This window comes from Alexandromys fortis, unplaced genomic scaffold (assembly GCF_014885135.2).
Source record: "Alexandromys fortis isolate MF-2015 unplaced genomic scaffold, M_Fortis_MF-2015_v1.1 scaffold_97, whole genome shotgun sequence".
Lineage (NCBI taxonomy): Eukaryota > Metazoa > Chordata > Mammalia > Rodentia > Cricetidae > Alexandromys > Alexandromys fortis.
Genome location: NW_026067981.1, coordinates 5,792,594 through 5,818,738, shown reverse-complemented (window position 1 = coordinate 5,818,738; position 26,145 = coordinate 5,792,594). Strand labels below are relative to the sequence as shown.

General features: G+C 45.7%; 1 protein-coding gene across 1 annotated transcript in view; it reads right to left on the bottom strand.

Annotated features, from left to right (window-relative positions):
• The window catches only part of Lmx1a (LIM homeobox transcription factor 1 alpha), a 146,289-nt gene extending 131,116 nt beyond the window's left edge, over positions 1 to 15,173 (bottom strand). The window contains exons 1-3 of the mRNA XM_050158328.1: positions 15,048 to 15,173; positions 14,485 to 14,654; positions 12,115 to 12,301 (exon numbers count right to left, since the gene is read on the bottom strand). Of these exons, the coding sequence (XP_050014285.1) occupies positions 12,115 to 12,301; positions 14,485 to 14,560 (263 nt within the window). The 5' untranslated portion in view covers positions 14,561 to 14,654; positions 15,048 to 15,173. The remainder of the gene's footprint in view (positions 1 to 12,114; positions 12,302 to 14,484; positions 14,655 to 15,047) is intronic.
• Positions 15,174 to 26,145: the final 10,972 nt, after the last annotated feature.

Genomic DNA, 26,145 nt, shown 5'->3' with positions numbered 1-26,145 from the left:
AAAGTGTGACAAACCCTGAAGATTGCAAATCTCCCATAATAACATGGGAACTTACATAAGCCGGGCCTGCTCTTTGGCCATGCTACTCTTTAATTTGCATTTCTCAATAGTCTGTGGTAGTTTTAATGCATCTCTGTTTTTTTTTCATTTATTTTTACATACATACCTATTTGATTAAATGAATAGTTTAATGAACCAACTGTTTGAGTCCATTTGATCTCAAATTTGAGAAGTCTACCTATAACCAAATAAGGTGCATTCCAACTGTTCGTGTGCCACCTACAATCTCATTTTATTAAGTACCCATTTCCAAAGATCGAATTCATGTATACACTTAGTTTCCTTAAAATTGATTGGAACAACGTTTAAGGGAACCAAAAGCCTTGGCCATGGTGAGCGAAATAAACAATGCAGGATTGTGTGGTTTCTTAGACAACCAATATTGCATGATAACGTGTAGATAGGCCAAGCCAAGTGGCTTCCCCCAAACAAGACAGATGTCATTGATTCTAGAAATCGGCCTCAGTGGGACACTCTGGGATGTTTTCTAGCTGCGGCTGAGTCTTATTTGAGAACGCAACACCATCCAGAAGAAAACTTGGAAAGAGGTTATCTGAGGGATGGATGGACAGCTGCTACTTGGTCCCAGTGGAAGCCTCTGGACCTGGTATTTAACAGTTCTGCTGCCAAATGTGCAGACAGGCTCGCAGAACAAAAGTCATCATTGCAAACCCTGAGGGTTGGGGAGAAGGGAGATTGATGCTGATTACTTTCTGTTCTTCCTTCTTCCAGGGGGAGGAGCAACTATGCAAGATGACCTTAGAGACTAGTACAGACAGCATGACCCAGGAAACGGATGGGCTAGGGTTAGGATTTTGTGTTTGTGGGGTAGTTTGATAAGCAGGAGTGAGGAGCATATTCCAGAAGCTTCCACACACATATATATTTTTTAAAATAGCCCATTTTAAAAAAAAATAAAATAAAAATGTTCTGAAAGCCACAGAATGCTCCAGCAGCTGCCTTAGGAAGGCTGCCTGAGAGCACAGGAATCCAGCAGGTGGGGACTTGTTTTCCAAGAGCTTGTTCAAGAAGACAAACTGAGAACTGTGATCTCACCGGGGTGTGAACACCAGAATCCAAGCAGCAGATGCTGTGATTTTGTGGAAAGGCCATAGAGCCAGGGTCACCAGCTGGGGACAGCATCCCCAGCTTTTCTCACTACCCATAACATGACTTGAGCAAATTCCGTGAGCCTTGGCTTCCTCGGAAATAAATACAAGACTAAATCAAAATCTCCTTGGCCATTTTTTAAATTGTCATAAAGAATCAATCCCTAATACATATAAAGGTCCTTCGAGATTTGAAAGAAGATAAAAATTTTAACCAATAGAATCCTTTATGGCATTTTCTACGAGCCAAGCATCGATCTACATGCTTGAGGAATATTAAACCAAAATGACGCGAGGAGGCGGGGTTTATTATCACCCCATTTTAGAAAGAATAAATAGGCACAGAGCAAGTGAACCCTGACAAGAAAACAGCTGATAGGACAACCCAGCAAGGATGTGATCCCAGACACACGGACCCCTGAAACTCTGCTCATAACAACTACACAATCGTGGGTATGTGTTTACAGCTCCAAAGAATAGATTTTTCTCATACAAAAACCAGCAACCATGAAACACAGTCCTATACAGTAGCCTATGGCTTATCAAAAGGTCTCTTATATTGATGTATTAATTCTCATGATAGCCCTGTGTTGGTTAGTTTTTGTCAACTTAACACAAACTATAGTCACCTGAGAAGTGGAAATCTCAGTTGAGGAACTGCTGTTAGCAGACTTGTTTGTGGGTCTGACAGTGTGAGAGAGGGCTCAGTCGGCTTCAAATGGTGCTTTCCCTAGGCAAGTAGGCCTGGGCTGTATAAGAAAGCTAGCTGAGGGGCTGGAGCTATAACTCAACAGTTAACTGCACTGGCTGCTCTTCCAGAGGACCTGGGTTTGATTCCTAGCACCCACTTGGCCACTAACAGCCGCCTGTAACTCCAGTCCCAGAGGATCTGGTGCCCTCTCCTGGTTTCTATGAGTACTGCACATAAGTGGTACACAGCTATAACATGCAAAACACCCATAGGCATAAAAACATATAAATATTTTTTTAAAGGAAGGGAGGGAGGGAAAGAGGGTTTATCAAGACAGGTGAACAAGCAAGTCAGCAGTATTCCTCCATGATCTCTGCTGTTACACTATGCCTTCAGCTAGGTGAATCAGCCGTACCCAGAACATCTCTTAAAAACAAGACAAATTATTAAAGTTACTTTTCCAGTTCTGGAGGGAATTATGAAGTATCCAAACCATTCACACCCAGCTGCCTACCACTCTCATCTATGGATACAGGCTATTGAAATGGAATAGCCCAGCCAATAATTAAACACAGACAAAATAAAACCCAGAAGAAAATGAGCGTGTGCATAAGCACAGCCAGCATGGCACGCAGACACGCAGGGAAGCGGTCTTTGGAGGGCTGTGTTTGTCCTATGCAAAATGAGCTCCTGTTACTGGTTTATCCTAGAGTCCAAAACTCCAGCACAGGATGCTCATTCTTTTGACTCAGCACCATTCCACGTAAAAAGCATCTTCAAAAGAATAGCCCAGTTACATCCCAATGTGAATGATATCACAATACCTTTCATGGTTTGTCAATAAGGGAATCTCTAGCCTACATATAGGGTAATTTGAAATGTAGGAAGTCTCAAGATGAACTTAGAGCAGAAGGCATGCAGACTTCAAGCATCCATGCATGAAGGATGAGCAGAGTCCTGGGGAAGGTGGGGTGCAGGAACCCAGCAAACCCCAAGCCAAGAACGCAGGAAAGGGTTCCTTGAGGCCTTCTTCCCTTCTGGGTTTTTGAAGTCTACCCCGGGCACTAACAATGATGCCCATGTCCCTGGGAAGATTTTGGCTCTCACTACTGGGGACAGAAGTGTGAAAGGGACCCAGGCCTTTCTGTGCAGGCAGTCAAGAGGAGAGAGAAGAGGAGCAGAGAGTAGCAGGGGAGGAAACTAGATGGTTATGTTAAAAGGGGATTCGTTCCACTGTCACAACCAGAAAACTAGCTCCCCCAGAGCCAGCCTGAGGGCAGGAAGGCTGGGTGAACCTACTGAATGGGTGCTGCTGAAGGATGCTCTGGGGACTGGAGGTGGGTGCTGCTGACAAGGCGACAGAAGCACCCACCCCTGGGTGAGTCAGGAATGCCTGGGATATGTACATGAGGCTCTAATGCTGCTGTGTGGTCCCAAGGCAAATACCTTTCACAACCCCACCAATTAAGGACGGCTTTCAACTCCAGGCTACCAGAAGGCTTTTCTTTTCTACTCCCAGTTATGTCCAGTGACTGTTATATGACTAGGTGGCTTAGGGCATCTGAACAACTCCAAGCTTCCCTGCCTTCCTAGCTGCCCAGCCACTCCTTTCTCTGGGCCCCTTTTTGAGGAAAGACATAAACTCCTCTACCCTGAAGACAGAGCATTTGAGCTGTGCCAACATCAGTGGCCCCTCAGGCTTGGACTGTCCTAGCGCTCAAACAAAGACATATTGGGATCCTCCTGCTGAGAGTGGGGGGGACTTTTCTGGGCTCAGAGGGAGCTGGCCTTAATCTGCTGCAGAGTGAATGACAAAAATGTTAACAATGAAACTACGGTTTGGGGGGGAACAGCCCCCAGGAGCCCAACATTTTAGTATTTAAAGGGACTTTAATGAGCTTAAGTGGCTAATCTCGAGTTCAGGAGGGGGTGTTTTGTTTTGTTTTGTTTTGAAAAATCCTTTTAAAGGCTCCTGAGGCTTGATAGCAAGGGTTGTTGAGTCCTGGAGTCTCTAACTGAAAGGAAGGGCAGGAGGGAGGAAGGACAGAAAACTGCTCCAAAGAGCTTCTCACGCTGCTCCAAAACCTGGCCTAACAAACATGGAGCGGACCTTCCATGAGGGAGAGATACACACGCAAGCCAGACCTCAAGCCCAGTGGCATAGTGCCCGTCCAGCATGCGCAGCCCTAGGTAGGGTGCCCAACACCATAATAAGAGAGCCGTGTCCAGACAAACAGCAGCTTTGAGAACGTATGATACGATGTGTTGATGTCCTACCATGATGCTGGCCAAACTTCCTGGCAAGTGACAAATTCTCCCATTTTCCTGCGGCCACAGCACAGAACCAGGCACATCTCTGACTCATCCAAATGCAGGACATGGCCTAATGTCTACTAAGAGACCAGCATAGTTAGATAAATTGGGGAGGGTGGGGCCCCAAAGGAACACCAAAGAGTAAGGGTCACGAAACTATGTAAACAGGAGACAAAGGCCCATTGATCAGACACTAAGCTGAGTACCACTCAATAACTTGGTTACTACGTGGTAGGACTATTGTACATAATAAAAGGCTAATTGGGGGGTTGGGGAGATCATTCAGTGGGTGAAGAACTTGCCAAGCAGTCATGGGGACCTGAGTTCAGACCCCCAGAACACCATGTAAAAAGCCAGGAACAGCTGTATGGATTTGTAACCCCAGGGTTGGAAAGCCAGAGATAGAGGCATCCATGAAACTCACTGTTCATGTAGTCTAGCAAATCAGCAAGCAACAAACGCAGTGAGACCCTGTCTCAGAAATTAAAAGCAGAAGAGTCAAGTCCCTTGTTGATCTCTGGCCTCTGCACAGACATGTGCACGCACACAAATACATGCATGTACCATATTCACAGAGAGATGCAGAGACAGACAAAGAGGCGGGAGGGGGAAGAAAGGAAGAAGAGAGAAGGGGGGAGAGGGAGGAAGGAAGGAAGGAAGGAAGGAAGGAAGGAAGGAAGGAAGGAAGGAAGGAAGGAAGGCGGTGCTACATTTCCCAAGTGAGAAAGTAGAGGGTCTATGGGATAGCAGAGGATAGGGGCAGTGTTGCAGTTGGTGATGGGTTTAAGCAGCAAGAGTCATGTAAATAAAGCTCCATGGACATAGGGGGAGTGGAAGGCAGAATGGGATGAGGCAGATGTGAGTCTAGATACAGCATGTGTTCCATTCCCAGCAAGACCAGAAGATTATAATACTTTTTCTATGGATAGGATTTATTGGACCAGTCAGAAAGCACAGTCCAGTCCACAGTGGCCAGCTATCTCTCGCAGCTCATCTGTCATATGACAAGGATGATAAACCACAAATATGATGGTGTGGAGGGACACTGGAGGCCCAGAGAGTCAGGAAAGGCAGACATGGCTGTGGCTATCCAAAAATAGGATCCTCAAACTGGAACTCCGGGAGGAGAGGTTGGAAGCATCCAGACTCTTCCATGTGACTCCGGTTACAAGACTGGGAAAAGCATGGTCTACTTTGTCTTTTTAGTCGTGAGCTCATTATACTGCAATGATGGAGACCTCGCAAGGTTTCATTAAGTTCTGTCTAATCCACTCATGGCAGCCACTGGGCAGGCTCTACAGAGGCTCAGTTGTCCTGTTCACCACCCAGAAAAATAGCACAGAGGTGGGGTTTTTTTTTTTAATTCCTTTTTAACTACACATATGGGACTATTGTGACAAGACCAAGTATACCCATGGGGTAGGGAGCGGATGTGGGTTTTGTTTTATTCCTTACATAAAATCTTCCCTAATACTTCAGTGTTTCTGCTGCATTCCAATCGCATCTGCTACCTAGAGCCAAGAGAAACTTAATCCCTGCCCTAAGTCTCATTTTATTTATTTTCAGGAGTGCGAAAGCAAACATGTAGCAAGGTTACAGTGTTTACGCCTCCGTTTTAGCCGACACAGCGCTAATCCTCCTACTAATTAATGCCAGGGCCACAGCAATCTTGTTCATTTCATCTTGGTTAAAAATATAGAAGCAGATCGCCGTGGTTTACTAAAATAACAATTTGACATTTGGGAGGTGTCTGCAAGACAGTAGTGTAGGCTTCATTTAAGATACAACAAAGAGACACAAAGCTGCAGTCAACACTGGGGACTAAACGCTTCATGTCACACTCGTCTAAGAGACTAAGGAAAAACACAAGTCCTCAAGAACAGCAGAAGAGACCCTCTCTCTATCCTGGACCACATGCCTTTCAAGAGGGCACACGGGGTGGCCTTGGCGATGTCCTGAAAATCACTGCCTTCCCCTGTCTGAGTCTGCAAAAGCCACCAGAACAACACTGTCCTAAGGGCCCCAAGGGACTCTCAGGAAAATATATAGTATGTTCCCCAAAATCATTCTCAGCCAGACTAGGATAAGAGGAGCAGAGCTCCCTACTGGGAAACCCCTACATTGGGGGTCCCCACCCCACATGGCCCAAGGTCCCCTTCATCTCATCCTAAAGTGACTTATTAAGGAGCCACGCTAAAGATGTGAAGACCAGTTTCTAGAAAACCCATGACTCAAAGAGGTTTATTTTTTAATTTTAAAAAATAGTAAAAAAGGACTAAAATTTCATCATTGGGACCAATATTACCAAAGTTTCTTTAGAGCTAGACGGAAGGGACTGTTTTGATATCTCCCATAATTTATTTTCCATGATTGTACAACTGCACTTAATAATCCATTTCAAGTGATTCAATATTGATTGTTTTGACCTTGGTAATATTCAATAATCACATTTTGTAATATGCATTTTTCTCTAAGAAGTTATTAATAGTCTTGCTCACACAATGGATTTTTAAAGCCTTTATTTTTCTTACTTTTAAGTACAATAGCCCAAGAAATTTACTTGGGAGGGGGGGAGATATGATTAAATAAATGGAACTGTTCTAAGTAAAGAAGGCATCAGATCATGACAGCCAAAAACCTTTATAAAATTAAAAAAGCAGCAGTGGCTATCCCCCCGATATGAAGAAGTCTTGGTTGGTGTGAACATAAATAAAATCTAAGACAAATAATTAACTATGGGAAGAGCTCTTGTTAATGGACTCAGAGTACTGAACTAGCCACATGGAAGACTAATGTCTCAGAACTCTCCGGTATGTAAAACCAGTCTGGAAAACAAAAGTCACCTTTCACAGTATGATCCACTAAAGTAGGAACCAAAAAAGCCCCACAGCCATGTCCATCCCCAATAGCCTAATTCCCAGAACATTACCAATGCCCATTCTATCGAATTTCAATTTTTAAGTCTTAGATTCCAAGCAAGTCTTAACCATGGACCAATACATATAAAAAGAGAAAACCACCTCTGCGCAAGAAATATTCTCAGTCATCCTCTAAGATTAAAACAGAGAGAGAGAGAGGCCGTTGCATAAACACAGCCACAACCGTGGACTGTTCTCAGTGTAAGCTAAATCCCTACAATTGAATGCAGACAAAAACCATTGCCTAGCTGTGCTTAATTTTTATACTCCTTAAATGGTATTGTGCCAAGAGCCGGGTCGATAAAAAGAAAAGTGGAGTACACTCTAACAATGGGCTCTGTAATTTCATCTGTGGGCTCCTTTTCTGAAGAACTGCATGCCCAAGTTTGATCTCTAAGTAATATCACAGTAGTAGTAGTAGTAGTAGTAATAATAATAATAATATAGAGCAAAGCTAACTCCTCCGTCCACACCTCCTGCACCACCTTAATAGAAATCAGAATGGGTTCATTACCAGTCCTAATAAACAGCATTGCCTGTATCATTCTCACCTGGGGCTGACAAGCCTCAGGCCAAAGAAAGAGACAAAGAACAATGTAAGCGGGGTGGCATCTACTTTCTCCCATCTTTGCCCCTCTCTCTGGACAGATAACTGGTCTACTCCAAAGGACCAAGAAGAAAACATGAGTGGGCCCCCAGAGGAAAGGCTTCCCCAAGCAGTGATCTGCTGCCATGTGGGGAGTTCCCGTGCCTGGGAACAGCTCTGATGACAGCAACACTACCCCACACCGCTCCCAGGATGTCCAAAACAATCCGAGTGATAATGATAAACTTCATATGTGAGGAGAGAGGGCCCTGCCTGACCCACGAGCCACCAGGCACATGAAAGACGCAATATAAATTTGATTTAAAAGTGGGCCGCCATCCAGAAGGCTCAATTATCTATCACATTGCCACGTTTCCATGATCCCACGGCCTCTTCTGTCTCCGACTGAAGCCCTGAAGGCTACAGGGCTTGTTTGGAACAGATTCAGGGGTAACTCTGAGCTAGCAGGATCACAGAAGGCTCACTTAAAGGGGGAAACAACAGTTACATAAATAGAAGTCTTCCAGGCTGGAAAATATTTGGTTGTCTGCTAACTTTCAGGAATGCCGAAGCAAATTGAATCCATTCCTGAAATGTCCACACCTATACCACCTCGAGCGGTGCACCTCACAGCAGGGCTTCATCGATTTCGTCCGTGCTGTCTTTTCCGATGACTAGGTATTTTTCTTTGATGACAGGAGCAGCAAGCGACCCCCAGTTCTTGATTTCTGAATGTTCTTAAATTGCCATTCTACAGTCTGGCCTTGAATGCGTATTTGTTTTGGATAACTGAAAAGGGAAGTATTCCTAAGGGTGTTACAGTAGAGGAGGCCAGCGTCTAGTAAAACACACTGAGGTTTCAAGTCAGCGATCTTGTCCAAGATGCCGCCATCCATCCATTTCATTAATGAGAAAAAGTTGAGGCTTCACATGGTGAAAGTGAAAACAAGCAGCTGACAGGATGGAATTCGGGCTTTTAAAATAACTTGTGTTGAAGTGGTTCTTCCCCAATTTCGTACATGTACTCAAGCGGTTCTAGTTACTGTCATCCCCCACCCTCCCCAGTCTCCCTCCTATTCCTATTATTCACCCCCCCCCAAAAAATAAGTCCCTTTCCATTTAAGTGAAGGCCTGACCAGACACCAGGGATCCACAGGTAATAATTCCAATGCAAATTCAGAATTGCCCAACATCCAGATAGGCATATGAATGGCTGAAATAAAAGTGATAACCTCTCCTGCTAAAACTCCATGATGGTCATTAGAGAGTGAATATCGCCCACATATTCTTTTGTTTCAGTTTGTGGAACCAGCACTTGAACTTCACAGACTTGGGGGACTGAAGTCCCTGTCGGATATTCACTTTCCTATCAAATGCTCTATGGCTTGGCACCATTGCTGTCTTAGCTCCTAACAGACATCTCATTTTCTCTCTCCATTTACTTTATCTGGGACTCAACTATTGAAGAAACAAACACACACACACACACACACACAGAGAGAGAGAGAGAGAGAGAGAGAGACAGAGAGAGAGAGAGAGAGAGAGAGANAGAGAGAGAGAGAGAGAGAGAGAGAGAGAGAGAGAGAGAGAGACAGAGAGAGACAGAGAGAGAGAGAGACAGAGAGAGAGAGAGAGAAGTGCTTTCTTCAAGTTTCACTGTTACCCCCCCCCCAAATTAAGCTGTATCCTCCAGGATAAACGTGTGGCCATTCCAGATAACTTTTGGCTAATACCTAATCATGTCGAAGTAGAGGAAGCTTTGGGGGGGGGGGGACCCTTGATTGTCAGGGTAAAACAGCTGCCAAACCTGCCAGGCTAGCAGCCTCCTGCAGGCAGGTCCCAAGAAATCATTCCTCCTTGCAACCAGGGTTTTACATATAGAAGCTCTGTAAAAGCCTGTTGAATAAAGGAATTTTTCCTGAGCCCAATGTAAAGGGGGGGGGGGGGCGGATGGGAATCATTGCTTCACTTCCTCTTATAGCAAGCGTCTTAATACCATTAAGACTATTGAGTACATTAAAACCCAGGTTTGTTGAGAGTGGAATAGGATTGAAATGGGAAACAGAAGAGAGAAGGAATTTAAGAGAAGAATAAATGAATCTCCAACAGCCACTGACGGGCTGGGCAGATTTGTTCTGAGAATGTGCCCAGCAAACTCATTTTGGATATCCATGTGTCAGAAAATATTTTTAAATTAAAATTTAAAAAAAAAAACTTTCCCTGTCATACCAACACCTCTTTGAACCATGTAGCTCCCACCCTCTATAAAATCTTGATTCTGGCCAACAGCTGGCGAGTTGATCCCTGCAATTTTCTCTTCGCAAAAAAAAAAAAAAAAAAAAAAAAAAATAGCTCTGTGCTAGGAGAACTGACCCTCTCAGCTAATAAGCCCAAACCTCCCCAAACCTGGAGGGCTGAAATGGAAGGGATATTGTTGTGCCAAGTACTTCACAACAACTGTTTCTCCTCCTCTTGACACAGCCTGACTTCCTCACAGGAGATCTGACTGGCCAGACAGCTGTGTTGACCCTGAAGCAGTCTTTGATTCACGATTTTCTTTCTTTTTTTTTTTTTTTTAACAAACAGAATAGAAAAATCACAACCCAAATCCTCCCCTAAGCTCCAATACTTTTGAATTCGCTAGTGTTGTGCCTGAAGGATGTGGACCTTTCTCTAATCTATAAGCAGAAAGATAAAGATTGGGCCCACACAATACCAGAACCTTGCCGTGAAAAGCGAGAGAGAAAGAGGCGAGCAGTCACCCGCCTTTGTCTGCTTGAAGTTGTGTAGACCAAATCCGCTTAATTACCTAAAAATCACACTTTTGACTCAGACTGGGGCTACACGCAGACGAGCCAGCAGAGACAGAGGGCGTTTCTCCATTTCTTCCTTCGGAACTGTTTACCATAACACTCAGGGCGAGCTTTCACTGCTTTGCGGATTTCTGTATTGTCCAATTCACATAAACTCAAGCATGTATCCTTTTTTTTAAAGTTCTGAAAAAAACGTAGAGCACTTCTGGAACAACAGAAAGGCCTAGTGTTCTCTCGGAATCGGGTAAAAGTCAAGCATTTTATGTATAGCAAAGGAATACTGAGTAGCAGAGAGGGGTGTTCTGGTGGTGGTGGTGGTGGTGGTGGTGGTGGTGGTGGTGGTGGTGGTGGTGGTGGTGGTGGTGGTGAACGTATTTACTAGGTCTAACATGGTCCTTTTTGTCAGTAAACCTGACAGCCCAGATGATACGGAAATAAGAAACCTCTGTTCTCTGGGGTTTTGTTGTTGTAGGTAGACCTCTCCAGCACATCCTTTCCACCATGCCTCTTAATGAAATTCAAGCAGCTTGCGTTTCAACGCCACCGACCATCCTCTGACTCCCTCCACACGCTTGTCCTCTTTCCTGTGCTAGCGAAAACGACTGTGCTTCCTCCGTGTACACACACATGCCCACACAGTCAACACACGCCAGCTCTAGTGCACAAAAAAGGAGCAAGCGCTAAGCCCCTTTTCCCTCCTTCTAGCTTTCCACAATCCCACGAATCCAAAGTCCCTATGAATTGGCCCATTTTACAAGGAGAAGCAGTTTCCTCTCCTAACTTCTCAAGGCTCCTTCTGGACTCTCCTTTGAGAATAAGAACATCCTACCACACCACGCGCCCCGAGGCATTTCAGAAATCCAAATTGGAAATGAACCGCTGTCTCCGTTACCCGCCTCCCAGTTCTGCATGATGATGGGGAGAGAATAGAACCTTCTGCCTGTCAGACAACCTCCTTAGGTTAGAACTGGGTGGAGCCACCGTAGGGGGCTTTAGGACAGGCCCCCTCTGACCTAGCAACTTCGGACTTCCCCCGGAGTCCTCCACACCTGAAGGCTTAGGTAAAACCCTGAGGAGGGAGGGACTGGAAACGCAAAGCGGCCACGAGTAGCAGAAATGCCACTTCCAAACTCGATTTGCCCAAACCGGGCGAGATATGTGTCCAAGGGACAGAAACCGTCTGATCCATACCGCCTGACCGCTGAGCACAGACCCAAGAGCGGCGCAAACACTTGAGTGAGATAGAATGGAAAAGGTCGCCGGTCACTCATTGGTGATCCGCCGGGCTCTCCGGTGAACCCAGGACTAAGCTTGAATTTTTCCCAGGCCCACAGAAAGTGATCTCTGGGAATGGCCGGGCCTGGGGTTAAGGACCTTAGAATAATTTAAAAGCAAGTACGCGATCAAAATGAAATGACGCAGCACGGCTCTCCTGGGCCCAGCCTGCATACACAGATGGAATCCCCGCAGCCCCCGGCATGTACCCCACGCTGGTGCGAGTGAGATTTACTGGTCTTGCCTGCGGGTGTCTCTTATACCCGAAAGGCGAAGAGGGTGCAGGAGGACTCAGTCCCCAGAGTACACCGGCGCGGGTGGCGGGTGAGTGGGCGACGCAAGCACTTACTTCTCGTAGTGGTACTTGCAGTAAAGCTTCTTGTCCCGGTAGAAGCAGGTGGTCTCCAGGGGTTCTTTGCAGGAGGCGCACTGCACGCACTGCTCATGCCAGAAGCTGTCGTTGAGCCGCAGCAGAAACCTGTCCGAGATGACCCGCTGACAGCCTTCGCAGACAGACTTGGGGCTCACCGCTCTGCCTACAGCAGCAACAGACGTTTGCCCATGAGCCACACACGCAAGTCAACCCCGCAAAACACTATCAGGATCGGATCAGGACCACAGATTTACCCCTTCCCCCACCCCAGGCCATGCATCCCCCCCCCAAGAAGATCCCCTGATGATTTTGATTTAGAAAAATCAAACCAAGTGGCAACCAAGTGACTAATAAACAAAGACTAAGTAGGAAGGTTATAAATTCTACAGAGGAAGGAGGCTGAAGTCAATAAGCAGTCTTAACTGTTAGATAGACCCAAGTACCATTGCGAGCATTCACGCAGCCTGTAAAATTAGATTACAAATAAATTTGTGTTCCCAGGACTCTCAAGTCGTCGTTAATCAATCATTAAATCACTATGTGTGTGTGTCCTTTGACTGCTTTTAAATTATCAGTAATAATTTGCTTGAAACTGCATTCTATTTTTAAAAGGGGAACTAACATTTTCTGTTTTCTTCACACACACACACTCAAATTGTGGGTGCAGAAAACACCATCTCAAACTCAGTACTATTCATACTAGTGAATCCCTCCTACATCTTGGTTGGTGTGCAAATTGCGGGTGACTTTTTTATAATTAGGAAATGTCAAGGTGGGGAAAAATAATAGCTGAGCTCAGAGACCCTGCGAAGGGTGCCGTGTCAGAGCCCTTTGCTCAGAAGCGCAGCCCCGAGAAGCGAGAAGCGACAAACCTCTTAGCCCAGTCATGGAATCTTCTCAGCCCTATCCCTTGACCTTTTCCACCTTTTCCCTCCGGACCTTGTTCTAGAGGGTGCCTGCTTCCTCTCCTTCCCCCTAACACGCTCAGGACAGAGGGAAGAATGCTCGGCTGCCTTTGTTGACACTTCACAACCGTTTAAAGAAGCCCTTGTGCCGCTGTCACAAGAACACGCTTGTCCATGATGTCCCGAAGGACTGGTCCTTCTCCATAAGGCATCTACACTAATCTCACTTTCTGCTTTGGGGAACAGTTGCTAGCTTGTAAACCGAACAGGTCGTTTAGTGGAGAAGGAAGATAGCAAGAATGACTGGAGAAAGCACCGCGGTCCTTCTCAACTATGAATTTCTGTTTCCTTGGTCTCCGCACCCCAGGCCATCATCCTGGTGTTAGAGCAAACCTGGGTCTTAAGGTGCCCGGAAATAAACCCGAAGCCCCTAAGTCGGCACACAGCTCTGGCCTGCATCTTCTTGCTCAAGGGAGAGGATCCTGGCATTTTCAAAAGGGGGGTTGAAGGAAGGGCACAGGGGCTTCGTGATTTCGATTCTTCTGGACTGTTAAGGTGGGGTGGGTTGGTGGTGTCTCTCGGGATGTGTTTTCTACAATCGAAATTTGTCAACCCATTCTATTGGTTCTAGAGTTAGGGAAAGAGGCAAGAGTATTAAATGACAAAAGAAAAATCTCTCCTGCGGAAAGAGAAGGGAAGAAAGAAAAGAAGGAAGAGGGAACGGAAACACCTTTCCCAAAAACTTGAAAACCCCCAAACCAAAATTGGGGAGACACTGTCAAAACAAGAATTGCTGTTCTGAGCTTGGGAAGACCCTTCGGGACTCCTTGATCTTCTCCTCCGCTGTGGCTGGGTTGGGGGTAGAGGGATACCGGACTTGCAGAACTGGGATCCGGCTTCAGTTAATTAAAGACCAGGCAAGGGCCCCGCCGCGCAAGCTAATCCCAGAGCAGCGCTGCCCACCAGCCCGGAAAAACCCCTGGGCTATGCCCAATACTAAAATTGGGGCTGTAATTTGTTGGGAGAAGAGAAGAACTTGGGCGCTCCTGGGCCTTGGACCTCTGCTACCCAGGGTTCCGTCATAGGCCTCTGAAAAACCGGTGGCATTTATGAGCCGTCGATCAGTTCCATGATTAAAAATCCAGTCCTGGGTATTATTAATCACTTGCCACTCAAACGCCTGTGAACATGCTCGCCCGCCCCTCAAGGCTTTGGGGAATTCAGTGTCGAGCTCCTGAGGCCTGAGGAGGCTTGCTGGTTGTATGGTAGGGACGACTCAAAAGGACTGATGGACACGGAAGACAGAGAGTGGGCGCCTCTACGTGCACGAAGAGGATGCTAGCCTGATTGCCTAATCTGGTACCAGCGAGCTGATGTCCTGAGCTCCCACCCAGCCTGGCAGCAGGAGGATGTTTCAAGGTAGATGGAGTTGAACACTCACCCAGCAAAGAGGAGAAGGAGGCCGAAGTCTCAATCGCACTTTGAAAGTTCTCCTCCATCTTCAGGCCGTCCAACATGTTCGAGCTGAGCCTGGAGGACCTGGAGAGCCGGGAAAGGGATACGTCTAGCTTCCGTGCCTTCTGGGACTCCGCTCCCTCAGTTGCCACACTCCTGGGAAAGGACAGAAGGAGTGTCCAGGGCGACAAGAATGAGCCTGGAGGGTAGAGCCCAGCTAAGGGAAACGTGGGGTGGGAGGAGAGAGAAGAGCCACCGTGAACTGCTCTGACGGATCTGATTTCACTTGAAGTCAACGCGTTATGTACTTAGGCCTCCGCCCCCTAACTGCGTTCTCCTAACCCCCACCCCCACCTCTGTCCCCAGGTTTCCCTTTCCAAGACCGACTCCGCCCCATCCTATACTAATGTGGCCCCTGGAGACCCCTCTACAGGAACTATGCTACTGCGTGTGGGGTGGGGGTGCGCCTCTTCTCAGAGTCAGGACCAAGCACGCGGGACCGTCCAGGTCCGACACCCGGTGACCCAGCCACTCAGTTTCGACCCTCACCTGTCTTGGGTCGGAGAGAGGCAAAGTAAGGGACAGGGAGACCCTCCCGCCTGCTTCCGTACTCCTGGCGCTGCGCTCTGCTTGGGGGCGCTCGGGAGTGGGCGCGCGGGGCGCGCGGGGAGGTGCTCCCGCCGGTCGGCCAGTACCGGGAACGTCTGCAGGAGCAAAGGAGTCGCCTCAGGGAGGAGCCGCGACTGGCCCGGCTCACTCTTGGATGCATTTCAAATCAACTTTCTGCAACACGCCCGCCCGAGCCGAAGCCTAAGGAGCCCCGCAGCCTTCCCTACCTGATGGGCAAGCTCGCCCCCAGAGTCCGGAGCGGCGCAAAGTGCCCGAGAGGCGCGGGCAGCTTGGGCGAAGGACGGCGGGGTCCCCGAAGCTGCAGCCGGAGCAGCCGTCACGACTCCGGCGCGCCCGGGAGAGAGCGGGAGCGAACGGCGGCCCCCGGTTCTGCTCCTCGGCGCGCCGGAGCCGGGCCGGGCCGTGGCCACGAGCCGCCTGCCTTCCCGGGACGTCCCGCCAAGCCCGCTCCGCTCTGCAGCCGGGAAGGGGAGGCCCGGACTGCTTCTTTAAGGCCGGCAAAGAAATCCGAGGCCCGGGGTCCTGGGTGCAAAGTCGGCCCTGCTTCTCTGAGGCGGCTCCGGCGACTTCTGACAGCGGTCGCTGGCTGCGTGCGCGGCCCGGGAAGGGGGTGGGGTGCGCAGGGCGGGGGCCTGGGAGCGCGTCCCGTGGCGGAGCCCGCGGTGCTCGCTTTCCCGACTTGGCTGCACGGCCCACCGCGAGGCTGCAGCTCGGTGCTCCGGTCTGCTATCTGGACGTCCCGGGCACGCAAACTTTCCCTTCTATCCACGTGGAACTGTTGCCTGGGGGAGCTGCGCCCGAGCCTCGGCCGAGAACCTTGCCACCTAGACTGCGTGCGCGGGCGGGATAGGGATCCGGTTGCTCTCGGATCTGCACCGTAAGTGATGACTAACCTCCCGCTGTCCTCACCTGGAGGCCGTGGGAAGCGCCTAAGGCTGTTTGCCGCTTTGTGAGCGCCTGCAGCAGAAGCTCCAAGCCCCTCAGACCTTCATTCACCCACTGGCCCCCGCGACTTACAACTTTGTTTAGGCTTAAAACTCAATTCGCGGTTTCTTACTGAAACCCCTTCACTGCTGGGAAATGCAATAGTGAGACCCATGGCCAAACCTTAAATAAGGCTCGCTCTATCCCATCCGGCCGGCTGGACACTAGACTAGAAGTCAGCCAACGGGACTTTTCCTAGAAAAGAAGTTCCAGGGGGCACTTTTTAATTCCCTATAACTCATAATGTTCGATTGCAGTGACAGCCTGCAGCCTCTCCAGAGTCAGGAACAGGGTCTTGCTCCTCTATTCCAAGAAGAGCCTGGGGCCAACTGATTCAATAAACGCATCATTGTCCCGGCTAACGTTTATCGACCACTAATTTTGTGCCTATCTTGGTTCCATAGTCAACTCATCTAATCGTTACAATTTTAAGGTGGGGACAAATATGGTCTCAATGTTCTCGTTGCCTTAAGGAAACCGGGACCTATGCACATGAATTTCCAGTCCGGCTTCTGAAGACCGTTGAAAGGTTTAATTTATGGAATTACCTGGGGCACCCTCACCTCTACACCGAGAGAAGCACAGAGTGGGAGTTATCCCGCTCTGTAAGTGTGGTCAGCCCAAGCAAAGATTCCCTAGTACCTTCCCTAGAAAAAGATCTCTTCCTGAACTTAAACCAGACAAGCACCGCTGTGCTTAGGAGCACACACACACACACACACACACACACACACACACACACTACCACCATCACCACCACTACCTCCACCACCATCCTCAGTGTTTCCTAGCAAATCAAGCACAAGCCAAACACAGAATATGACTTCAGAGAGACAAAGGGAAAGGGCAAAGCATTTAATACCTTATATTAGAATGCTGCTTTAAACTTTTTTAGGGTTACTTCTATATACATGGTTTTGCTTGATCTCTACAACAAACCTGTGAGGTAGGCAGAACAAATAGTTTTATCTATTATTCTAGACAAATCTTCAGGGCTTAGTACAGCGAGGGGATTTCTCTACTGCTGCCCAGGTGGCTAGTGGCATGTTTCCTAACACCTGACCTTTGTCCTGTCTGTCATCCAGATAGAACAGGATATGAAAAAAAAGGGTAAATTACATATATTCTGGGGATAATATATAAGATAGAAATTTGTTCAGAAAAAAAGAGTAGAACAAATACATCCACAAAAAATATTTTAAGTGCACAGTTGAGTTTTTGTTACGTATTTAACTGGTGGGGTAAGCCAGAAAACGAAAAGTTTGTCATTTGATCTGAGCCTTCCTAGTGGTTCTGGCATCAGGGAGAAAGCCTGATTCGTGTTGAGCACAAAAGTTTGTGGTATGAATGTCTTCCCCCCACCCAACTGAACTGTGTCTCACAATCCCATTGTAAGCTCTACGGCTCTTAATGCAAACCCAGGGCACATAGATACGATTAACAAATAATGTTTGCTTGGCTGAGGGATGAGTGGACCCCTTGCTGTAGCCTGAAGCCTGTAGGGAAGGGTCAGTAAGCAGAAGGTTTCATTCCTTAGTGACTTAAGTGGCCTTTCTTTTTATACACATACACAATATGTTTCTATCTTATTCATCCTTACTTCACTCGCCCAACTTATCCCATACCTCCCTAACACATCTTCCTGTGTACTTTTCTTTTTGGCCTTTAGTACATCCCACTGAGCCTAACTAATGCTGTCGGTATGTGGACGGGCGTGGGACCATCCACAGGGGCGTGGGAAACCTACCAGTGGCTACACTCCCAGAGGAAAAAATAATTCTCCCTTTCCAAGTTGTCATCAACGGCCATAATTCCTCACACTTGAATTTTGACTGGCCCGATCTTGTGTGGGTCTTGTGCAGGTAACACAGTTGCTGTCCGTTCCTGAGAGTAATGGACATGCCATCCGCAGAAGACAGGATTTCACAGTTCTCCACACCTGCCAGCTCGTACCTTTTCACCTCTTCTTCCAGGATCCTTTCTATTCCCTGAGCCTTGAGGACTGGGGGTTGATAGAGATGTCTCACATAGGGCTGAGCATCTCTCGCAGATGCAGCTGTATTCCTAACACTTGAGACAGTTGAGAGTCTCTACATTTATGACTGCTCACTGTGAACCTTACCTAACCAAGGCTGATAGCAGCCTGGACCTAGGACTAGAAACGCAAATACTCAGATGGCAGTTGAGCCACACGACTGTTTAGCAGCAGCAGCAGTAGTAGGCTTCCTTCAAAGGCCTATGACCTCCACAACCATGGACTCTTGACCAGGGAGGTTTACAGTATCAGGCATGAATTCCCTCCTGTGGAATAGGCTTCAGATCCAATCAGAAGGAAGCTGGCTACCCTGGTAACACCCATGTTGCAGCAGTGGGCACATCTGGCCTGGCAGGTCAGTATTCCATGTATGGGTGTTCTTTTCTCACATCATGTCAGCAGCCTTTGCTCTCATTGCTGTTCTCTATGACAGCCACCTGGCTGGCGTGAGATGAAACATATTTAAAAGCACTTTGATCTGCATCTCTCGAACGGCTGCTGTTGCTGAACACCTTTTAAGTGTTTCCTGGACACTCGTACTTCTTTTGAGAATTCTGTTTAGTTCTGTAAACACATAGTCTTAAAGGGTTTTGTTTTGTTTTTTTTTTTGTTTTTGTTTTTTCTTTTGTTTTGTTTTTAAGTTTAGGTGTGTCTCTCTGTCTGACAGTCTATCAGTGCCTGGAGGGCAGAAGAGGAGTCAGATGCCTTGGAACCGGAGTCACAGTGTTTGTGAGCTGCCTGGTGTGGGTGCTGGGAACCGAACTCAGATCTTCTAGAAGAGTGGCAACTGCTCTTAATGACCAAGCTGCCTCTGTAGTTTCTGTAACACATTATAAAAGTTGAATTGCTTTCTTGACTTTTTTCTTTTTTGGTTTGTTGTATGTTCTAGATACTAATCCTCTAGATTAGGTGGCAAAGATTTTTCTCCCATCTGGTGAATTACCTTGCCACTAGATTGACAGCTTCTTGTGCTATATGGTAGCTTTTTTTATTTCATGAAATCCTATGCCAGTTGTTCCATCTACTTCCCGTACTGTTGGAGTCCTATTTAGAAAGTCTCTCTCTTTCTTTTTTTCAGTTCACACTCAAGATTTTACTTAAAAATTCCAAAAAAAAAACCCACAAAAATTGACCTGTAAAATAACAATATATTACTTAATATATTATAGTATACTTAATACAGTATCCATTTTAATATTATGATAAGGAAAATGAAGTAGATGACCCAATATATATAATAATATAAAATCTTATTATAATAAATAAAGGACCCACTGGTTGGAGCAAAAGGGATTTGACAACGGCTTTGGCTATATGCTGCAGGATTCTCCCTATATAGAAAGTCTCTACCTATGTTTTTATGAAGTGAATTCCCTGCTGTTTCATCCAGCAGTTTCAGAGTATCAGGTCTTATGGTGAGGTCCTAATCCTTTTTCAACTGGGTGGTGAAGATAGGGATCGAGTTTCGTTCTTCTGCAGGTTGCTATCCAGGTTTATCAGCACCATCTGTTGAAGATTCTCTCCTTTCTCGAGCATACGTGTGTGTGATCTTTGTCAAAAATCAAGTAGCTGTACTTGTATGAACTTTTATCTGGGTCCTCTCTTCTACTGATTTTGTTAATGTATGCCTGGTTTTATGCCAGTACCACACTGTTTTTATTACTATGGCTCTGTAGTATAGCTAGAACTCAGATATACTAATACATTTTGCAGTGATTCTTTTTTATGCAGGATTGCTTTGGCCATCCTTAGTATTTTGTGATTCCATATGAATTTTAAGTTTTTTCTACATCTGTGAAGAATGTCCTTGGAATTTTTATTGGGATTACACTAAATCTATAGATTGCTTTTGTTAGGATAGATCTATGGGTATAGACTGAAATATTTAGATCGCAGTGTCTCTCTCAATTGTCTTAAGGTTTTCATTGTGCAGGGCTTTTGTTTCCTTGCTGAGGTGTAGTCCTAAAGACACTATATAATTAGTGTTGAGAACATATAAAGAACTAAGAAAAAATCCAGAGAGCAATCTCATTTTTAAAATGGACTACAGAAACTAGACAGGCAGCTTGGTGGTTAAGAGCAATTGCTGCTCTTCTAGAAGATCTGAGTTTGGTTCTCAGTACTCACACCAGTCCTATATTTTAAATTTGTGTATTTGTGTGTGTGTGTGTAACTACTATAAATTGATCCCCTGACTTGTTTTTCAATATGTTCATCACCAATATATAGGAAGGTATAGAAATATATACCAATTTTATGTATTAATTTTTAGAGCATTTATCAGCTCTAAGAGTTTTTAGTGGAGGCTTGAAGGTCTCTTATGCATGAAATCATGTCATCTGCAAATAAGAATACTTTGAATTCTTTTGTCTTAGCTCTGCCTAAGACTTCAATCACTCCATTGACTACAAGGAGAGAGTGGACACTCTTGTCTTCTTCCTGGTCTTGTGGGAATGCTTTGAGGTCTGCATTTCCTATGATGTTGGCTATAGGTTTATAATACATACTTTTTTATTTTCTTGAGGTATTCCCCCTATATCCCTAACCTCTCCATGACTTTAATCGCAAAAGAATGTGGGATTTTGTTGAAAGCCTTTTCTGCATCTATTGAGATATTCATGTGATGTCTGTCTTTGAGTTCATTTATATGATGTATTACATTTATTGATTTATGTATGTTGAACCATCCCTGAATCTTTGGAATGAAGCCAACTTGGTGATGATGAATGATCTTTCTGATGTGATCTTGAATTTGTCTTTCCAGTATTTTGTTGAGGATTTTGCATCTATGTTCATCAGGAAGATAAGGCTATAGTTTTTGTTTTGTCTCGTTTTGTGTCTTAATCTAATTTGGGTATCAGGTTAAGAAGTCTTTCACAAAAAGAGTTTTTTTTAAAGCATTCTTTGTTCTGTTTTATGCGAAAAATGAGAAGTATTGATTTTAGTTCTTCTCTGAAGATCTGATGAAATTCTGTAGTGAGTTCATCTGATTGTGATCTTTTCTAAGTTGGGAAACCTTTTGCTATTGTTTCAATCTAGTTTCTGGTTACAGATCTGTTTTAATTATTTATTGAATTTATTTAAATTTTGATGAGTCATGTGCATCTAGAAAACTTCCACTTCTTTTGGATTGCTTAACTTATAAGAATATAGGTGTTAAAGTATGTCCTTACGATTTTCTACATTTTATTGGCTATTTGTTATAATAGCTCCCTTTTGCCTCTAATTAATTTGATATTCTCCATATCTCCCTTTTTATTGATTTATTAATTAATTTGATATTCTTCCTCTCTTTTTTAGTAAATTCAGCCAGGGTTTGTTCACTCTTCCAACTTTCTAAAATTTTATCTTATATGTGTGAATTCTTGGCCTGTATGCATGTTTGTGCCCGATGATCATGTCTGAGACCTGTGGACACCAGAAGAGGGGGGCAGATCCACTGGAACTGGAGTTGCAGACAGCTGTGAGTGGCTATGTGGGTGCAGGAATCCAGATCCTCTGGAAGAGCAGCAAGTGCTCTTCACTGCTGAATCATCTCTCCAGTCCCTAGATTGATCCGTCTTGTTCATCTTTTGAAAGAACCAACTCTTTGTTTCATCTTTCTTTGTATTGTTTGGTTCGTTTTTAATTCATTAATTATTTTTCCCCCACCTACTTGCTTGTTCGCTTGTTTTCCCACAGCCTAGAGGTAAGCTGTTTGCGTGGACTCTCGGTTTGTTTTGGTTTGTTTGTTTTCTCTTAATTTAGGCACGTGGGCTCTAAACCTCCCTTGCAGAGCTGCCCCCACTGTAAACCCACAGATTTTGGTGTGTGTGTTCTCATTTCCATTCCATCCTAGGAACTTTTAAATTTCCTTATTTTCCCACTGAACCGTTTATTGTTGGATAGTGCTTTCTAACCTCCATTAGTTTATGTGCTTTCTGTAGTTTCCCTCGTTGACAATATCTAGGATTTTTTATGCTGTGGTCAGATAGAATATAAGGTGTTATTTCATATTTTTTATATCCATTGGGCCTTGCTTTGTGTCTTCCCAATATGTGATCTACTTCGGAGAAAGTTGAATGAATTACTGAGAAGAATGTGAACTCTTTTATGTTGGGTCCATGTGAGCACTCAGCTGGGTGCTTCTCTGTTTACCTTTCTTTTTGATGACTTCTCTGTTAGAGATAGTGGGATACTGAGGTTGCCCACTACTACTGTTTTGGTAATAGGGTTAATATATGGATTGACATCTAGCAGTACCTGTGCTGTTCCCTTTGGTTACCTTGTCTCTTCTAACTAGCTTAGTTTTAAATCTCTTTTGTCTAGTATCGGAATAGCTTTGCCTGCTTGTTTCCTAACTCTGTTTGCTTGGAGAAGAAGGTACAAAGTACCTTTTACCCTAAGATACTGCCTATCTTTGATGGTGAGGTGTGTTTCTTAGAGACAGAAAAAGGTGGCTCCTGTCTTCTAAACCACTTTGCTGGTTCATGTCTTTTTAATGGTGAATTGGGAGTATGGAAGTGAGAGTAGGGGCGTTGAGAAGGTAGGGGCTGCGATCTTGTGGAGTGGCTACACGGCGGGGTGTGGGGAGAGATGCAAGGGGGACCTGAGAAACGCTATGGAGCAACTGTGGCACACAGCACTTGATGGAGGCAGGGTGGCCTGGGGTGGGGTCACTTACAGGGGAAGTGACCGAATAGATCAATTGCAGTGAGCAGGACGATAGGTGGTGGGGGCTCAGTTCTGCTCTCAGTCCTGCCACTGAGACTGACCTCTGACCTAGCAGCTTCAGACTTAGGAGACTGCACCAGCTGTGACCCAAGGAGTAGAGCAGAACTTCAGAGTGTACTCTAAAGTGGTTGTCGAGGTACAGGCTTAGCTGGTTTGTCTAAGTGCTGTGTACATCAATAAAGATACAGCATCTCATCCAAACATGAAAATGTTTATCTAGGCTCACTGCACCTGGAAAACTGAAGCAGGAAGATTGTAAGTGCCGGGCCATCCCGGGCTAAAAGTGGAACCCTGTCTTAGAGAAGAGAGAGAGAGAGAGAGAGAGAGAGAGAGAGAGAGAGAGAGAGAGAGAGAGAGAGAGAGAGAGAGAGTGGTTTAAAGTACCCTTTCTGTCAACTTCTTCTTTTAATTTAGTTGTCACACACACTGGCATTACAAAAGAGGCCATAAGATCTCATTACAGATGGTTGTGAGCCACCATGTGGTTGGCTGGGAATTAAACTCAAGACCTCTGGAAGAGCAAGCAGTGCTCTTAACTCTTGAGCCATCTCCCCAGCCCCAAGAGAAGTCTTTATATGATCTCTTTTCTGATTCATTTGGCCTCTCCCACTGAGCTGGGGACCAGGCACAGTGTTTGCATTGGGGCTGATAGGCTGTTGCTTTGCCTTTTTAATAAGAGAAGAGATGATGCCATGGAGCAAAGCCCTTCCCAAAGAACGAGCCATACTCTCCCTCTTTTGAGATAATCTCCAACAAGTTTTCTTTGGAGAACTTCTGGAAGTAAGGTAAGTAGGCTTCGAATAGAGCTTCAGTATATGACTCGAGTTGGATGGACATGACCTTCAAGCACATCCAGTACAAACATTTGGGTTGCAATGGGTTAAATTTATTCCTACAGAGAGGCCATCTTCCCGGTGTTTGATTGATCTGGGCTAGTCATTCAGAAAGTGAAATGCTACTCCCAGAATCTTCAGGTAAGTGAAGATCCACCCTAACCATTAGCCACTCTCATCAGAACTTGATTCACTTTTTTCCACGCCTCTCATAAACTAGGGCACCTGGCCTGGCAACAACGTGCCCAGGGCCTTCTATCCCTTCCAGGGGTGTTAACAAATCCACTAACATGGCTTAATTCTGTGTCACCATTTTGCACACAGGGTATACATAACTAACAAGCTCTCCTCAGTCCTTTGCATGTGCCCATGGCATCTTCCCACCATGGCATCATCTACGGCTGCTGTCACCACACCATTGGTATCCAGACTGGAGTCTGGAAATCTGCAGTAGTTATCTGTGTAGAGACAAGCATTGTTTCAGGCATCAAGCACTCTGAAATAGGCAGATGCCAAGAGATGCCAGGACTATGTCTATGTCTTAGCTTAGTACTTAGCTTAGTACTTAGTACTTAGAAGAAAATTGGTTGGTTTTCATTGTTAGAACAAAATATCTAGTTTCTTTTTTTTTTTAATAGCATATAAAATGAAAGACTTTGTCTCGTGGTTACAGAGGTATCAGTCTGTGGTCTCTGGTCAATTACTTCTGGACATAGTAGTACAGCAAAGCATCCTGGTTAAAGTACAAGGAGCAGCAACACTGCTTGTCTCATGGGAGCCAGGAAGAAGAGAGAGGAGAAAGGCCATAGATGACATAGACTTTTCACGTTCTATCCCCATGACCTACTTCCTCTAACTAGTCCCTATGTCTCATGAGTGCATTGAATTGTGATCCACAGCTTAACAAACCATTGTGATCCACAATTGGTGTGGTTTTGAGCCATGGTGATCCAATCACCTTTCAGGGGCCCCAGCTACAAACACTGCTGTCTTGGGCACCAAGCATTCAACCCATGAGCCTCTGAGGAAGTGGTCTGCAACCTTCCTAAAGCTGGGACCTTTTAGTACAGTTTTTCATGTTGTGGTGACCCTCAACCATAAAATTATTTTCATTGCTACTTCCTAACAGTAATTTTGCTACTATTATGAATCATAATGTAAATATCTGTGTTTTCTGATGATCTTATGCAATCCCTGTGAAAGGGTCATTCAACCTCCAGGGGGGTCATGACCCATGGATTAAGAACCCTGCTCCGAAGGCTACCCCACATCCAAAACATCACAAAGACCATGCCAGGTTAGCCTGAAAGCCACCCTCCCTGGAGGAAGACAGGCAAAGGCCACTGAACAGGGACTACCCACAGGGCTGTGCGAGGATCTCACAATCCAAGGGGTCTTCTTCTTCACGTGGGAGTCCCATTATTCTAGTCTTTCCCACCATCTGTTGTGGTTCAGGTAGCGGTTTGCAGATGAGGTGAGGCCCACGGTGGAGTCACCTCCTCTACAACAGAAAACAGAAACAAAAGCAGCAACTTCAGCCATGCCTGGGAGGCAGCTCGGCTGGTAACGGGCTTGTCCTGCTCAGTTCCAAGAATCTGTGTTTTAAAAGCCGGGTGGTGTGCTCACACTTGTAATACCAGTGCAGGAAAGTCAGGGCCAAGAAGATCCCTGGAATGCAGTGCCAAGCCAGCCTAAGCTAATTAGTGAGCCCCAGGCCAATAAGAGACCCTGTACACTTACACACACACACACACACACACACACACACACACACACACACACACANAGAGAGAGAGAGAGAGAGAGAGAGAGAGAGAGAGAGAGAGAGAGAGAGAGAGAGAGAGGTCTTTTTGTTTAATTTTCCCTTTCTGTCAACTTTTTTTTTTAATTTATTTATCACACATACTGGCATTACAAAAGAGGACATAAGATCTCATTACAGATGGTTGTGAGCCACCATGTGGTTGGCTGGGAATTAAACTCAAGACCTCTGGAAGAGCAAGCAGTGCTCTTAACTCTTGAGCCATCTCCCCAGCCCCAAGAGAAGTCTTTATATGATCTCTTTTCTGATTCATTTGGCCTCTCCCACTGAGCTGGGGACCAGGCACAGTGTTTGCATTGGGGCTGATAGGCTGTTGCTTTGCCTTTTTAATAAGAGAAGAGATGATGCCATGGAGCAAAGCCCTTCCCAAAGAACGAGCCATACTCTCCCTCTTTTGAGATAATCTCCAACAAGTTTTCTTTGGAGAACTTCTGGAAGTAAGGTAAGTAGGCTTCGAATAGAGCTTCAGTATATGACTCGAGTTGGATGGACATGACCTTCAAGCACATCCAGTACAAACATTTGGGTTGCAATGGGTTAAATTTATTCCTACAGAGAGGCCATCTTCCCGGTGTTTGATTGATCTGGGCTAGTCATTCAGAAAGTGAAATGCTACTCCCAGAATCTTCA